At 44.3% G+C, this 17,943-nt stretch overlaps 1 protein-coding gene across 5 annotated transcripts in view; it reads left to right on the top strand.

Annotated features, from left to right (window-relative positions):
* The first annotated feature begins 1,009 nt into the window (after positions 1-1,009).
* The window catches only part of LOC128698978 (uncharacterized), a 254,009-nt gene continuing 237,075 nt past the window's right edge, over positions 1,010-17,943 (top strand). For all 5 annotated transcript variants that reach the window (XM_070096946.1, XM_070096945.1, XM_070096943.1 and 2 more), the window contains exon 1: positions 1,010-1,211. In XM_070096946.1, the coding sequence (XP_069953047.1) occupies positions 1,106-1,211 (106 nt within the window). In that variant the 5' untranslated portion in view covers positions 1,010-1,105. The remainder of the gene's footprint in view (positions 1,212-17,943) is intronic.

The raw sequence follows: 17,943 nt of genomic DNA, 5'->3' as shown, positions 1-17,943 counted from the left end.
TAACTGTGGGTTATTTGTGTATCGTTCCAGTCACGGTATTGTGTCTTTTTTTTGTAATTTATCCCTAGATCAAGAGCCCCTCACTAGCGTCAAGGAACATCCCTTGAGGGGATAAAGTGGCGGAGGCAACTTCTATATAGTTTTCCCTCAGGGGAGGCACCATGATGCCAATGAAGCGTTTCTTATCCAAGGAATTGGACCTAGCCTCCCTTTATATCGAACCTGATTTCCTCCCATTTATCCCAGGCGTTATATGAGCCCCACGGGCTTAGAACTCACCATGAATGTAATAATATACACGGTTTGAAGAGAAGGTATGATAGGGCTGAAGAAGCCAGAAACCAGTAATACTAGATTACTACCACCACCAACACTAACACTGCGGCAACACTATCAGAGGATCATACAAAGTTCATTCTTCACTACATAGTACCACCAGTCAAACAACCAGCATCACGGCCACGCTGTGTACTAATGTACCACCAACACAACAGGTTAACACTGGTACCACCGAACTACACACTAATAACTCTACATATGATAAAACTAACATCATAATCATACAATACACTAACACACTACTAACACCATATTCTAACAGTATCACCACCACCACACATTATTAATATCACATATGCTAACACTGACACGCCATCACACAACACACCAACACTACGCTAACACTAGCACTAACTACGCTATACATACTAGTTAACGCTACGCAGAATTCATGCAAATGGAGGCGTATATTATGGCTTTGTGATGATTAACAGAGAAACACGCAAGGCTGAAAAGCGTGAGACGGTTCAAGAAGATTCACTTCACGCATGTGTGAAAAGTTACCATGGTGATAATCCTCAGTCTTTAGTATTAAAAACAAAATTTTGCCTTCTATCTCTTCACGTATAATTTATATCATATAATATACAAAAAAGTTCGAATTTTGTTGCGTCTGAGGTTTATTGAATGAGGAGGAGGCGATCAATAGGGCCTCAGCTGAGCAGTTGAGGGGGGAGGGGAGACAGGCTCATGGCGGACGTCAGTTTGAGTCGATACCTTGTTTGATTCGTATCTTCATCCCGATGACCGCTTTAAGGCGCGTAGGATGCCGACTTTCCTCCTTCTACTCCTCGGACTAACGGCAGGATGCGTCAGGACCCAGGATAGTAGTGAGGGAATCCCCGCAGCGGTCGCCTCTCCCCTAAAGAAAGGTAAGATGGGCCAGCCCGGAGCTACAGCATCATGGAGGTACATCTCCAGGTGAAGGGATGCTCTTTGCTCGTACACTCTTCACTTCCTCATGTTTTATGGCCATTACGCCAACTTCAGCATCGTGTAGCCTTACCTCATACATAATATGTAGTCCTGTCTCCTTAACAATGGTACAGTTTTATTTTATGATCGATAAGACGAGACTCAAAAAAACATGAATTACTATGGCTGGATAGCTCAGAAAAAGACGATTATTTCCATTTAATTGACTTTACTATCTCATGGGACGATTATGCGTAAAACATTGATATGGACAAGGCTATTTTGACGTGCCTCAAATTAAAATGGGGTAATGGAACTCTGTATCTTTAAGTGGGTTAGTGGTCAATGGATATTTCTTAACAGGTGAGTCTGTACAAATTGATGATCTATGGGGGACCATCCCCTCAAGAGTGGTTCCTTGACGATGGTGAGGGGCTCTTGATCTAGGGAATTGGATCTGTGCTCCGGTTTCCTGAATTGAGCCTGAATACCTCCCCCCCCCCACGTGCGCTGTATAATCCTACGGGTTTAGTGCTCCTCATGATTATAATAATATGGGGGACCATGGTAGACTACGGCGGTCCATGGTAGCTGTGGCTGCTGCTTTATGGGACTTGAAATTTCTACTGGTATTATGGGGAAGGGCCATACCCAAATTACTGTGTGCTCTGTGCCTTGGTACTATGCAACCCGGGCATCCACTGCCCTGGTATCAATAAGGAACTCGCCTTACTTGGGTAATAACATTCAGGGCACTTGGGGCCATTACGGGAGATATTTGTACTAGGCCTATAGAATGCACGAATGACAGCTAGCGCACCTAGCTATTTAAGATCGCCTGGCTAGTGACTGGCCTGGAAATGCACCTAGCAATGTGTGACTAGTCTTAAGACCCACCTAGCGTAGTGTGACCAATCTTAAGGCCCACCTAGTATGGTGTGATTAGTCGCTAAACACACCTAGCATGGTGTGACTAGTCTTTAAGCACACCTAGCATGGTGTGACTAGTCTTTAAGCACACTTAGCATAGTGTGATTAGTCTTTCAGCACACCTGTAGCATAGTGTGACTAGTCTTTAAGCGCCTAGCATAGTGTGACTAGTCTTTAAGCACACCTAATATAGTGTGATTAATCTTGAAGCACACCTAGTATAGTGTCACTAATCTTGAAGCACACCTAGCATAGTGTGACTAATCGTGAAGCACACCTAGCATAGTGTGACTAATCTTGAAGCACACCTAGCATAATGTGACTAGTCTTTAAGCACACCTAATATAGTGTGATTAATCTTGAAGCATACCTAGCATAGTGTGACTAATCTTTAAGCACACCTGGCACAGTGTGACTAATCTTGAAGCACACCTAGTATAGTGTCACTAATCTTGAAGCACACCTAGCATAGTGTGACTAATCTTGAAGCACACCTAGCATAGTGTGACTAGTCTTTAAGCACACCTAACTGATTTACTGGAGTTTTCACCAAGCGTAGTGTAACTAGTCTGGAGGTTCACCTAACAATATAACTAGCCTGTTGAATCACTTACCAATTGTGAGTATCCTGGAGGTTCAAGCGTGGTGTGATTTGCTACAATAGCATAGCAAGCCTGTAGAATCACCTAGAATAGCATAACTAGCTCATAGAATCACCTAGCATAGCATAACCAACCTATATAATCATCTAGCATAGCATAACTAGCCTATAGAATTACCTAGCCGTACGACTATCCTGGAGGTTTACCGAGCAGTGTGACTGTTCTAGAGATTCGCCTACCATAGTGACTATCCCGGAAGTTCACCTAGTATAGTGTGAATATCTTGGAGGTTCGCCTAGCATAGTGACTATCTGGAAGTTCACTTAGTATAGTGTGACTCCTGGAGGTTCACCTACCATAATGACTATCCTGGAGGTTTGCCTAGCATAGTGACTATCCTGGAGGTTCACCTAGCATAGTATGACTATTTTGGAGGTTCGCCTAGCATAATGACTCCTGGAGGTTTGCCTAGCATATTGACTATCCTGGAAGTTCGCCTAGCATAGTGACTATCCTGAAGGTTCGCCTAGCATAGTGACTATCCTGGAGGTTTACCTAGCATAGTGACTATCCTGGAGGTTCGCCTAGCATAGTAACTATCCTGGAGGTTCACCTAGCATAGTGACTATCCTGGAGGTTCACCGAGCAGAGTGACTGTCCTGGAAGTTCGCCTAGCATAGGTACTATCCTGGAGGTTCACCTAGCATAGTGACTATTCTGGAGGTTCGCCTAGCATAGTGTGACTCCTGGAGGTTCACCTAAGCATAGTCACTACCTGGGAGGTTCACCTAGCATAGTCACTGTCTGGGAGGTTCACCTAGCATAGTGTGACTATCCTGGATGTTCACCTAGCATAGTGTGACTATCCTGGAGGTTCACCTAGCATAGTGTGACTTCTGGAGGTTCACCTAGCATAGTGTAGCCCGTAGGTTCGCCTATATGTTTACCTTGTTTGTGGAACTAGGCTGTTGACTCACCTAATTTGAGTAATTAGCCTGTATGTTCACCTAAATTAGTTTAGACTAGTTCACCTAGATTAGCTTAGCCTGTAGGTTCACCTAGATTAGCCTCTAGGTTCACTTAGGTTAGACTGGCTCACCTAGATTAGTTTAGACTAGGTTCACCTAGATTAGTTTAGCCTGAAGGTTCACCTAGATTAGCCTCTAGGTTCACCTAGATTGGTTTAGACTATAGGTTCACTTAGTTTAGTGTGTAGGTTCACGTAGTTTGTGCATATAGCCTGTAAATTCACTTGGCTTTGAATACCTAGCCTCTAAGCTCACCTAGTTTCGATTGACTAGCCTGTACATTCACCTAGTTCAGAGTAACTAGCCTGTAGGTTTACCAAGTTTAGTTTGATTAGCCTGAACATTCACCTAGTTTGAAGAAGCCTGAATATTCGCTTAGGTTAGTTTAACTTCAGTCTAGGTTCGCCTAGCAATGTATCACTAGCAGTGGTGACGCTAAGGGGGAAGTGCAAGTGGGGGCTGAAACTTCCATTTTGTCCATCAGCCCTTCGAATAACAATAATAATAATGATGATAACTCAGATTGCCAGCCCTAAGCCCCTCCTGTATAGTAATTCTGGAGAACACTAACACAGTATAACTAGTCTGTTGGTACACTTAGGTATCTTATTAATGTATCCTGGTACATACGTAGATTATGTGACCAGTTGAACCGAGGGGATTACTAAGCTCAGTTTGACTAGGCTGGGAGTATATCTGGAGTAATATACCTAGCCTGGAATTACCTAGTGCAGTGTACATAGCATGGAACATTATCTAGTGTTGTGACTAGACTAAGTTCACTCAGTGTAGCGTAGCTATCTTTTAGGATTATATGGTGCTGTGTAACTAACCTAGACGCTCACTTGTATTGTGACTAGTTCAGATACTTACCTAACTTATTGTGACTAGTCTAGACACTCGCTTAGAGTATTGTGACAGGTCTAGATATGTAGCGTATCGTGGCTAGATACTCATATAGCTTATTGTGACTAGACGCTCACCTAGTATTTTGTGACTAGACACTCACCTAGTATATTGTGAATATTCTAGACACCTGGTATATTGTGAATATTCTAGACATTCACCTAGTATACTGTGAATCGACATTCGCCTAACATAGTTTGACTAGACACTCACCTAACAGTTTGAGTAGACACTCACCTAATGTAGTGTGACTAGCTCCGAGATTTTCCTAGGTTAGTGTAACTAACTTGGAGATTCTAACCTTGTGTGGGTCGTATAGCTTAGTGCAACTGAATTAAGGTATAGACTTGCTGTTTTTGAGGCTCACCTTGTGTAATAGTTGGTGCACAACAAACATTTAATACAGACAACGTTTCGCTCTGGTTAAGAGTTGAGTTTCCCAAAATTTCTCCCAGATATTCCTTTTGTCCACGCGACAGTATCGTGTTAGAGTTGTAATCAGGGAAAAGCGCGAAACAGTGCATGGGAAAGGGGATACATTAAGTTTATTTCAAGGAACCTCTGGAAGGATACATACAATAAATTCAAGATACGAGAGCAGAATTAATCCTATGATATGAGGTGTATAAATAGATTACCAATAAAAAGAAAAATAATAATGGAAAAATAGGCAGTAGAGAAAATAAAACCATCTTGGATCAAGAGCCCTCTTCCCTCCCCCCACACTGGCATCAAGGCACCTCCCTTGAAGGGTCATCGTAAAATACCCGAGAGCACTTACCTCCGTGCCTAGTTCATTTACGTTCACGGATACCTGCTGTATGCTCAAGCTACTGCCTATCAATACCTTTATCACACTCTTTCCCTACCTTCATCCAACTTTCGTTACCCTCTTCGTCAGCTTGTCTTGCTGTATTCCACGTATCTCATCTTAATGGTTCTTTCACCTTTTAACTGCTACTGTATACGTTATTTGCCACCAGACTGTCTTTTATTTTCATAATTATTTAATATTTTCATATATTCACACTTTATCTACAAATTCGAAATTGAAACGTGGCTTTTCAGTTCATTCTGGAACATTATCAGTGGAATGGACCATTTTATAAAGTATCCTTTAGTAAATGTCCTGAATTGTACGCAAGTGTCCTTATTGACGTCTTGTCAGTATCACTATACCATTTGCAAAAAATACACAAATAACCCGCTCATAGGAAAAAGAAACTTATGACGACGTTTCGGTCCGATTATGTGTGGGATATTTGTATGTTGTTCCAGCCACGGTATTGTGCCTTTTTATTCTTTATAATAAAATCCTTCATATGAATAGCGCAGAACAGCAATTCTTGGCATAGAGTGAGACTTAGATACAGCAACGTACTGCCCACGATGAAGAAAGACAGGTTTAAACAGAGTTTTAATTGTGACATCTTTTTTACTTCTAAGTAGAGATTTATCAAGTCAGTGACTTCATAGAGCGAAGCGAAACGGTGTCCGTATTAAAGTGCGTTCTGCACCTGGAATACTGCTGTACACTAACGGCCACCTTCAAGGCTGGAGACATTGCAGATCTGGAGAGCCTACAAAGAACTTTCACAGCACACGTAAGTACGATAAGGCACCTAAATTACTGGGAGCAGTTGAAAGTCCTTGATCTGTATTCCTTGGAACGCAGACGAGAGAGATACATGATAATATATACTTGGAAGGTCCTGGAGGGATTGGTACCAAACCTGCGCACGAAAATCGCTCCCTATGAAAGCAAGAGACTCCGCAGATGCAACATTCTCCCGATGAAAAGTAGGGGCGCCACGAATACATTGAGAGACAACACAATAAGTGTCCGGGGACCAAGACTGTTCAACTGCCTCCCAGCATACATAAGGGGGATTACCAATAGACCCCTGACTGTCTTCAAGAAGGTACTGGACAGGCACCTAAAGTCAGTACCTGACCAACCGGGCTGTGGTTCATACGTGAGATTGCGTGCGGCCGGCAGTAACAGCCTGGTTGATCAGATCCTGAACCACCATGAGGCCTGGTCTCAGACCGAGCCGCGAGGGCGTTGATCCCCGAAATCATCTCCAGGTAAACCTGTCTTTTCAAGACAGTGCAGACCGCACAGACAACAACGACACTTCACACAAGTGTAGTGTATGGCAACTTGACTGATACACTGAAGTGTTGAACCGTAAGGAAGGTGAGGGGGTCACTCAAATTCCTTACCTCGAGAGTCCTTCACAAGCACTAACGCAGTTCCCCCCATCCGTTGAAGGGGCTGTGGATTAGATTATGACCAAACTTGTACGTATAGATCTGCAATTAGTATCACTTCCCTGTTGCAGCATCTGGCATTTATATTTAGTTCTGGTTGGTTGGTTAATTGGGGTTTAAAGTCATTCGACTACACGAGGGTCATTAAGGTTGTTTGTCATCTGTTTACCATTAGTCAAAAATACTTTAATCCCTAAAATTGGAATTGAAGTCAACTCTCAGTGTGTATACACTGAGAGTTATACACCTCTCGGTGTATGTAATATTGCGCCTGTCATTTGTTATCATTAAAGATGTACTCAGATTAGCTTTAAATAGATCATATCTAGTTAACATATTACCTGGAGAGTTCCGGGGGTCAACGCCCCCGCGGCCCGGTCTGTGACCAGGCTTCCTGGTGGATCAGAGCCTGATCAACCAGGCTGTTACTGCTGGCTGCACGCAAACCAACGTACGAGCCACAGCCCGGCTGGTCAGGAACTGACTTTAGGTGCTTGTCCAGTGCCAGCTTGAAGACAGCCAGGGGTCTGTTGGTAATCCCCCTTATGTATGCTGGGAGGCAGTTGAGCAGTCTCGGGCCCCTGACACTTATTGTATGGTCTCTTAACGTGCTAGTGACACCCCTGCTTTTCATTGGGGGGATGTTGCATCGTCTGCCAAGTCTTTTGCTTTCGTAGTGAGTGATTTTCGTGTGCAAGTTCGGTACTAGTCCCTCTAGGATTTTCCAGGTGTATATAATCATGTATCTCTCCCGCCTGCGTTCCAGGGAATACAGGTTCAGGAACCTCAAGCGCTCCCAGTAATTGAGGTGTTTTATCTCCGTTATGCGCGCCGTGAAGGTTCTCTGTACATTTTCTAGGTCAGCAATTTCACCTGCCTTGAAAGGTGCTGTTAGTGTGCAGCAATATTCCAGCCTAGATAGAACAAGTGACCTGAAGAGTGTCATCATGGGCTTGGCCTCCCTAGTTTTGAAGGTTCTCATTATCCATCCTGTCATTTTTCTAGCAGATGCGATTGATACAATGTTATGGTCCTTGAAGGTGAGATCCTCCGACATGATCACTCCCAGGTCTTTGACGTTGGTGTTTCGCTCTATTTTGTGGCCAGAATTTGTTTTGTACTCTGATGAAGATTTAATTTCCTCGTGTTTACCATATCTGAGTAATTGAAATTTCTCATCGTTGAACTTCATATTGTTTTCTGCAGCCCACTGAAAGATTTGGTTGATGTCCGCCTGGAGCCTTGCAGTGTCTGCAATGGAAGACACTGTCATGCAGATTCGGGTGTCATCTGCAAAGGAAGACACGGTGCTGTGGCTGACATCCTTGTCTATGTCGGATATGAGGATGAGGAACAAGATGGGAGCGAGTACTGTGCCTTGTGGAACAGAGCTTTTCACCGTAGCTGCCTCGGACTTTACTCTGTTGACGACTACTCTCTGTGTTCTGTTAGTGAGGAAATTATAGATCCATCGACCGACTTTTCCTGTTATTCCTTTAGCACGCATTTTGTGCGCTATTACGCCATGGTCACACTTGTCGAAGGCTTTTGCAAAGTCTGTATATATTACAACTGCATTCTTTTTGTCTTCTAGTGCATCTAGGACCTTGTCTTAGTGATCCAATAGTTGAGACAGACAGGAGCAACCTGTTCTAAACCCATGTTGCCCTGGGTTGTGTAACTGATGGGTTTCTAGATGGGTGGTGATCTTGCTTCTTAGGACCCTTTCAAAGATTTTTATGATATGGGATGTTAGTGCTATCGGTCTGTAGTTCTTTGCTGTTGCTTTACTGCCCCCTTTGTGGAGTGGGGCTATGTCTGCTGTTTTTAGCAACTGTGGGACGACCCCCGTGTCCATGCTCCCTCTCCATAGGATGGAAAAGGCTCGTGATAGGGGCTTCTTGCAGTTCTTGATGAACACGGAGTTCCATGAGTCTGGCCCTGGGGCAGAGTGCATGGGCATGTCATTTATCGCCTGTTCGAAGTCATTTGGCGTCAGGATAACATCGGATAGGCTTGTGTTAACCAAATTCTTTGGCTTTCTCATAAAAAATTCATTTTGATCTTCGACTCTCAGTCTGGTTAGCGGCTTGCTAAAAACTGAGTCATATTGGGACTTGAGTAGCTCACTCATTTCCTTGCTGTCATCTGTGTAGGACCCATCTTGTTTAAGTAGGGGCCCAGTACTGGACGTTGTTCTCGACTTTGATTTGGCATAGGAGAAGAAATACTTTGGGTTTCTTTCGATTTCATTTATGGCTTTTAGTTCTTCCCGCGATTCCTGACTCCTATAAGATTCCTTTAGCTTAAGTTCGATGCTTGCTATTTCTCTGACCAGTGTCTCCCTACGCATTTCAGATATATTGACCTCTTTTAGCCGCTCTGTTATTCTTTTCCGTCGCCTGTAAAGGGAGCGCCTGTCTCTATTTTATTTTACATCTACTCCTCCTTTTTCTTGTGCATACATCGAGTGCCACCAAGTTAATCTGTTCTAGGCATAAGTTGGGGTCTGTGTTGCTTAGTATATCTTCCCAGCTTATAGGACTTGGTTTACTTGGTCCCACTTTATGTTTTTGTTATTGAAGTTGAATTTGGTGGATGCTCCCTCGTGACTAATCTCATTATGTCGGTCTGGGGCTCCACGCATACATGTCTGAACCTCAATAATGTTGTGATCTGAGTATATTGTTTTTGATATGGTGACATTTCTTATCAGATCATCATTGTTAGTGAAGATGAGGTCTAGTGTATTCTCCAGTCTAGTAGGCTCTATTATTTGCTGGTTTAAATTGAATTTTGTGCAGAGATTTAAAAGCTCGTGTGAGTTTTCATCAGAGCTGCCTCCTGGTGTTATTACTGCAACAATATTATTTGCTATATTCCTCCATTTTAGGTGCCTTAAGTTGAAATTCCCCAGGAGCAAGATGTTGGGTGCAGGAGCTGGAAGATTTTCCAGACAGTGGTCAATTTTTAACAGCTGTTCCTGGAATTGCTGGGATGTTGCATCCGGAGGCTTGTAGACTACCACAATGACTAGGTTTTGGTTCTCGACCTTTACTGCTAAAACTTCCACTACATCATTTGAGGCATTAAGCAGTTCTGTGCAAACAAGTGACTCTGCAATGTACAGGCCAACCTCCCCCCCTTTTGCCTGTTCACTCTGTCACATCTGTATAGGTTGTAACCTGGGATCCATATTTCGTTGTCCAAGTGATCCTTTATGTGGGTCTCAGTGAAAGCCGCGAACATTGCCTTTGCCTCTGCAAGCAGTCCACGGATGAAAGGTATTTTGTTGTTTGTTGCTGGCTTTAGACCCTGTATATTTGCAAAGAAGAATGTCATCGGACTGGTGGTATTGTTGGTACTGGGGGGGGGAATTTTTTTTCCGGCATTAGTATCTGTATCTGTTGGTTTGGAGTGGAGGCCATCGACTGTGGTTCCACTCCAGGAATGACTGGATTTGGTGTACTATTTCTGCCATTTCCTGCCAGTTTTTTTTTCCTTCCTGGCACTAAAAAACCTCTCCCTCTTGAGTGGCTGTGGCTACCCAGGTTTTCCCATGGCCTGGATGTTTTGTATCTTTTTGTCCCCTTTAGACGGTGTGCCTGGCAATTTAAGTTATAGCACAGTCTTTCCTGTACTGAAGAGGTACACATTTCAGGGTGAAAAAGCTTACAGGAAGGGAGTTTGTATTTTCTTGTTGTCATATGGGCACGGCATTTTCTAGGGTGGTCATAGTTGCAAGTCCCGTCTGTTTTTCCAGATTTCCCATGCCTGCAGATACCAAGTGCATAGTATGTGCACAGGCTTGGTTTCCGTTTGCCTTGGGTCTCTGTGGCTGTATTCCCTGTTGGTGCATGTTTCCATGTCTTATTCCTATCCTCCCTAGCACCAACAATGGAGCTCCCACCGGTTGTTTTTGGTAATATATCCTCACTATTGCTAGTGGAGTCCTCTTGTTTGCTATTTCCTATGCTAAAGAATAAGAAGTCGCAATACCGTACCTGGAATAGTTAAGCAAAAATCGTCATTTAGAACCTTTTGACTACGTTTCGGTCCTTCCTGGACCAGTGTCAGGTCACAACTGAATGAGTACCAGATGCTTAATTATAACTCTCCATGGATGAAATAACGTATTTTCAGCAGGCTGCAGAACAAGATTTTACTGGAACATTTTTCTCTGTGACTTGATAAAAGGTTAATACAGTGGAAACTTTTTCCCAGTAAACTAAACAGCTTTATTTCTATAAAGTGGAGTACAGGGTACAGTTGACACTGGAGTAATTGACATGTATAAACTTTTTATAGAAAGCCCCTCGTTATGCAGAATATTTCGGGCAGCCTTAAAGTTAACTTACAATTACTAGACAATATGTGTAACAGTTTGGTACAGCATTTGTATCAGAATACAGAGGTAGATGATACATGTGGTTGATACATATGCTGAACCAGATTGGTGATAGTAAGAACATCAGTATGAAAGCTGATAGGATTTGGATCAATATAGTTGTTAGTGGTACATCAAGCTTCAACGTAATTTGTCTAAGGCCAAGCAGGGTTTAAGTCAGGTTTAAAAGTTTTTTTTTTATTATTTTTTTTAAAGCAGGTGGCCGAAGGGGAAGTTTTTGCATCTTCTCGAAGAGACTTCCAGATGTTAAAGTCTTTTATTTACATGGAATTTCTGTATAAGTTGAGTCGAACACTTGGTATATCCAAGAGATTCTTATTTCTTGTATTGTGTCTTCGTGTTGTGTTGCATCTCTTCAGGCAGAGTTGGGGCGCTAGGTTGAAGTTCGTTCGGTTTTATATATATAAAATGCATAGTAGTAAGTGTGTGTGTGTTGTATGTTTAGTAAGTTGAGACTTTAGAATAGTTAGGGTGGGTGTTGTCTGGAACTTGATGGGGTGATTATTCTAACAACTGATCTATGTTGGGTAACAATGAGTTTTAGATGATTTGCTATAGTAAATTCCCAAGAACAAACACCGCAAATGAGGTAAAGATAGATTAAAGTAGTAAAGAGTGAGTAATGTTTGGGGAACAAGGTAGTTTATATTTGACAGACTGCCGACTGTACGAACTTTTCTTAGATGTATGTTAATATAATAATAATAACAATAATTATATATCTTTATTTCTTCAAGTATATGTACAAGGTATACAGACCTAGTTGACATCAATGACATACTACTATATAGAAAGCCGCTTGTCATGCAGAGCATTTCGGGTAAATTAGGTCAATTTTGTCCCGGGATGCGACCCACACCAGTCGACTAACACCCAGGTACCCATTTTTACTGATGGGTGAACATGGACAACCGGTGTATGGAAACGCCCAATGTTTTCACCCTTTGCCAGGAATCGAACCCGGACCCTCACCTTGTGAGGCGAGAGCTTTTGCCACGAAGCTACGGGCCACCTGTGAGTATTGAATTTCGGGTTGCAGTCAAGGTGGATCTCTAAGAATTGTCCCTCGTGTGAATTATTTATTTTAATGTTGAAATGGGAATTTTTAGTTTTGTTTCCAAACATGTAGAAGGTATTTGTCAATACTGAGAGTAAGTTTGTTGCTTGCCATCCGAGTAGGAATATTTACGCGTTCTTAGTTAATTGTGTTGTTGAAGACAGGGGGATCAGGATTAGATTAACAAATGTTGTGTCATCTGCAAACAGGACTGGGTAAGTTCCTGGGAGGCATTCAGTAGGTCATTTATATAGATGAGGAATAATAGTGAAGCAAAGACGCTACCCTGAGGTACCTTTAGTGTATGTTGATAGTTTGTGTTAGTAAGATAGTGTCACTGAATGTCACATGGTGACTTTAGTCAACATGTCAGAGGGCATTCCCTCTGATACCATAATGCTCTAGTTTCAGCAGTAATATGTTTGCATGTTTACAGTGTCAAATACTTTTCTTAGATCAACAGAGATCTAGTGAATATTAATTAACTTCTAGAGCTAAACAGAGTCTAGCAACAAATATTAGCATCTTTTGTACTTTTTCCAGATATGAAGCCGAGCTTGCAGTGGTTAAGAATATCCTGTTTAGTAATAAATTAATATACTCGTTTATATATCTTTTCAAAGGTTTTAGATAATAATGGTAAGTTAGAGAATGATCTATGATTGTTGATTTCAGTGGAGTCTTCTCATTTGTAGATAGGGATAATGTGCCAACTTCAGTATATGAGGAAAAAATTTGTTTAAGAAATTTATTAAACATGGTTGCAGTGATTAGAAATACCATATGAGCATATTTCTGATGTATATGAATGGTAGTAAACTCGCGTTTTGCTTTCTTTGTCTTATTTTTTAGTGCATTTATTACTGAAGTTACCTCTGAAATTTGTTTGGGACAAATAGAGAGTCTTGTAACTGTCATTGAAGTGGCCCTTTGGTCTGGTGGTTAAAGCTCCCGCTTCACACACGGGGGGCCCGGGTTCGATTCCCGGCGGGTGGAAATTCCGACACGTTTCCTTACACCTATTGTCCTGTTCACGTAGCAACAAATAGGTACCTAGGTGTTAGTCGACTGGTGTGGGTCGCATCCTGGGGGACAAGATTAAGGACCCCAATGGAAATAAGTTAGACAGTCCTCGATGACGCACTGACTTTCTTGGGTTATCCTGGGTGGCTAACCCTCCGGGGTTAAAAATCCGAACAAAATCTTATCTTATCTTAAGTAACCACTGGCCAGAACAATTGAGTTTAGTATATTGCTGGCAGGGTTATACCTTGTAGTTCAGAAGACGTCATTATGTTTATTTACGGTATCAACAATATGGCTGCGGGTTCATCATGTCTAGTCCGTACAATTTCCTTGGACTTAGCAATTTTGCGTGAGGCTAATATTTGAGAGAGTGTTCTCCAGATCTTTTTGATATCGCAAATTATTTCTTGGACACTGTTGGCACAGTATAGTTGTTACGATTTCTTAATAAGCAAAGTAAATGCTAATGTACATTTTTTTATTTTATTTTTTTTTTTGGGGGGGGGGGGAATTAACCCCTTTCTGATTTATTTTTCATAGGTATGATTCGTGTCAGTGGCTCTGAGGATGTTGTTGGTTAGCCAAGAGCTATTTAGTCTTGTAAATGTAACCTGGTTTGGTTTTTAAGGGAATACCACCCACAGTGATTGTCCCTCCTAACCTTCCTGTGGGTGGTAGTGTTACCATACCCGCCCTGTGAGTGGTGGTGTTACCATACCCGTCCTGTGGGTGGTAGTGTTACCATACCCGTCCTGTGGGTGGTGGTGTTACCATAGCCGTCCTGTGGGTGGTGGTGTTACCATACCCGTCCTGTGGGTGGTGGTGTTACCATACCCGTCCTGTGGGTGGTAGTGTTACCATACCCGTCCTGTGGGTGGTAGTGTTACCATACCCGTCCTGTGGGTGGTAGTGTTACCATACCCGTCCTGTGGGTGGTGGTGTTACCGTACCCATCCTGTGGGTGGTGGTGTTACCGTACCCATCCTGTGGGTGGTAGTGTTACCATACCCGTCCTGTGGGTGGTGGTGTTACCATACCCATCCTGTGGGTGGTGGTGTTACCGTACCCATCCTGTGGGTGGTAGTGTTACCATACCCATCCTGTGGGTAGTAGTGTTACCATACCCATCCTGTGGGTGGTAGTGTTACCATACCCATCCTGTGGGTGGTGGTGTTACCGTACCCATCCTGTGGGTGGTAGTGTTACCATACCCATCCTGTGGGTAGTAGTGTTACCATACCCATCCTGTGGGTGGTAGTGTTACCATACCCATCCTGTGGGTGGTGGTGTTACCGTACCCATCCTGTGGGTGGTAGTGTTACCATACCCATCCTGTGGGTAGTAGTGTTACCATACCCATCCTGTGGGTGGTAGTGTTACCATACCCATCCTGTGGGTAGTAGTGTTACCATACCCATCCTGTGGGTGGTAGTGTTACAATGCCCATGCAGTGGGTAGAAGTGTTACCATACCCATCCTGTGGGTGGTAGTGTTACCATACCCATGCTGTGGGTGGTAGTGTTACCATACCCATCCTGTGGGTAGTAGTGTTACCATACCCATCCTGTGGGTGGTAGTGTTACCATACCCATCCTGTGGGTAGTAGTTACCACACCCGTCCTGTGGGTGGTAGTGTTACCATACCCATCCTGTGGGTAGTAGTTACCACACCCGTCCTGTGGGTGGTAGTGTTACCATACCCATGCTGTGGGTGGTAGTGTTACCATACCCATGCTGTGGGTGGTAGTGTTACCATACCCATCCTGTGGGTGGTAGTGTTACCATACCCATCCTGTGGGTGGTAGTGTTACCATACCTATGCTGTGGGTAGTAACCACACCCATCCTGTGGGTGGTAGTGTTACCATACCCATCCTGTGGGTGGTAGTGTTACCATACCCATCCTGTGGGTAGTAGTTACCATACCCATCCTGTGGGTGGTAGTGTTACCATACCCATCCTGTGGGGGGTAGTGTTACCATACCCGTCCTGTGGGTGGTTGTGTTACCATACCCATCCTGTGGGTGGTAGTGTTACCATACCCATCCTGTGGGTAGTAGTTACCACACCCATTTTGTGGGTGGTAGTGTTACCATACCCATCCTGTGGGTGGTAGTGTTACCATACCCATCCTGTGGGTGGTAGTGTTACCATACCCATCCTGTGGGTAGTAGTGTTACCATACCCATTCTGTGGGTGGTAGTGTTACCATACCCATCCTGTGGGTGGTAGTGTTACCATACCCATGCTGTGGGTGGTAGTGTTACCATACCCATGCTGTGGGTGGTAGTGTTACCATACCCATCCTGTGGGTAGTAGTGTTACCATACCCATCCTGTGGGTGGTAGTGTTACCATACCCATCCTGTGGGTAGTAGTTACCACACCCGTCCTGTGGGTGGTAGTGTTACCATACCCATCCTGTGGGTAGTAGTTACCACACCCATCTTGTGGGTGGTAGTGTTACCATACCCATGCTGTGGGTGGTAGTGTTACCATACCCATGCTGTGGGTGGTAGTGTTACCATACCCATCCTGTGGGTGGTAGTGTTACCATACCCATCCTGTGGGTAGTAGTGTTACCATACCCATCCTGTGGGTGGTAGTGTTACCATACCCATCCTGTGGGTGGTAGTGTTACCATACCCATCCTGTGGGTGGTAGTGTTACCATACCCACGCTGTGGGTGGTAGTGTTACCATACCCATCCTGTGGGTAGTAGTGTTACCATACCCATCCTGTGGGTGGTAGTGTTACCATACCCATGCTGTGGGTGGTAGTGTTACCATACCCATCCTGTGGGTGGTAGTGTTACCATACCCATGCTGTGGGTGGTAGTGTTACCATACCCATCCTGTGGGTAGTAGTGTTACCATACCCATCCTGTGGGTGGTAGTGTTACCATACCCATCCTGTGGGTAGTAGTTACCACACCCGTCCTGTGGGTGGTAGTGTTACCATACCCATGCTGTGGGTGGTAGTGTTACCATACCCCTGCTGTGGGTGGTAGTGTTACCATACCCATCCTGTGGGTGGTAGTGTTACCATACCCATCCTGTGGGTGGTAGTTACCATACCCATCCTGTGGGTGGTAGTGTTACCATACCCATGCTGTGGGTAGTAACCACACCCATCCTGTGGGTGGTAGTGTTACCATACCCATCCTGTGGGTGGTAGTGTTACCATACCCATCCTGTGGGTAGTAGTTACCATACCCATCCTGTGGGTGGTAGTGTTACCATACCCGTCCTGTGGGTGGTTGTGTTACCATACCCATCCTGTGAGTGGTAGTGTTACCATACCCATCCTGTGGGTAGTAGTTACCACACCCATCCTGTGGGTGGTAGTGTTACCATACCCATCCTGTGCGTGGTAGTGTTACCATACCCATCCTGTGGGTGGTAGTGTTACCATACCCATCCTGTGGGTAGTAGTGTTACCATACCCATCCTGTGGGTGGTAGTGTTACCATACCCATCCTGTGGGTGGTAGTGTTACCATACCCATGCTGTGGGTGGTAGTGTTACCATACCCATCCTGTGGGTGGTAGTGTTACCATACCCATGCTGTGGGTGGTAGTGTTACCATACCCATCCTGTGGGTAGTAGTGTTACCATACCCATCCTGTGGGATTTAGTGTTAACATACCCATCCTGTGGGTAGTAGTTACCACACCCGTCCTGTGGGTGGTAGTGTTACCATACCCATGCTGTGGGTGGTAGTGTTACCATACCCATGCTGTGGGTGGTAGTATTACCATACCCATCCTGTGGGTGGTAGTGTTACCATACCCATCCTGTGGGTGGTAGTGTTACCATACCCATGCTGTGGGTAGTAACCACACCCATCCTGTGGGTGGTAGTGTTACCATACCCATCCTGTGGGTGGTAGTGTTACCATACCCATCCTGTGGGTAGTAGTTACCATACCCATCCTGTGGGTGGTAGTGTTACCATACCCATCCTGTGGGTGGTAGTGTTACCATACCCGTCCTGTGGGTGGTTGTGTTACCATACCCATCCTGTGGGTGGTAGTGTTACCATACCCATCCTGTGGGTAGTAGTTACCACACCCATCCTGTGGGTGGTAGTGTTACCATACCCATCCTGTGGGTGGTAGTGTTACCATACCCATCCTGTGGGTGGTAGTGTTACCATACCCATCCTGTGGGTAGTAGTGTTACCATACCCATCCTGTGCGTGGTAGTGTTACCATACCCATCCTGTGGGTGGTAGTGTTACCATACCCATCCTGTGGGTGGTAGTGTTACTATACCCATGCTGTGGGTAGTAACCACACCCATCCTGTGGGTGGTAGTGTTACCATACCCATCCTGTGGGTGGTAGTGTTACCATACCCATCCTGTGGGTGGTAGTGTTACCATACCCATGCTGTGGGTAGTAGTTACCACACCCATCCTGTGGGTGGTAGTGTTACCATACCCATCCTGTGGGTGGTAG

Source organism: Cherax quadricarinatus, chromosome 55 (genome assembly GCF_038502225.1).
Source record: "Cherax quadricarinatus isolate ZL_2023a chromosome 55, ASM3850222v1, whole genome shotgun sequence".
Classification (NCBI taxonomy): Eukaryota; Metazoa; Arthropoda; class Malacostraca; order Decapoda; family Parastacidae; genus Cherax; species Cherax quadricarinatus.
This window is presented reverse-complemented; position numbering and strand designations above follow the sequence as displayed.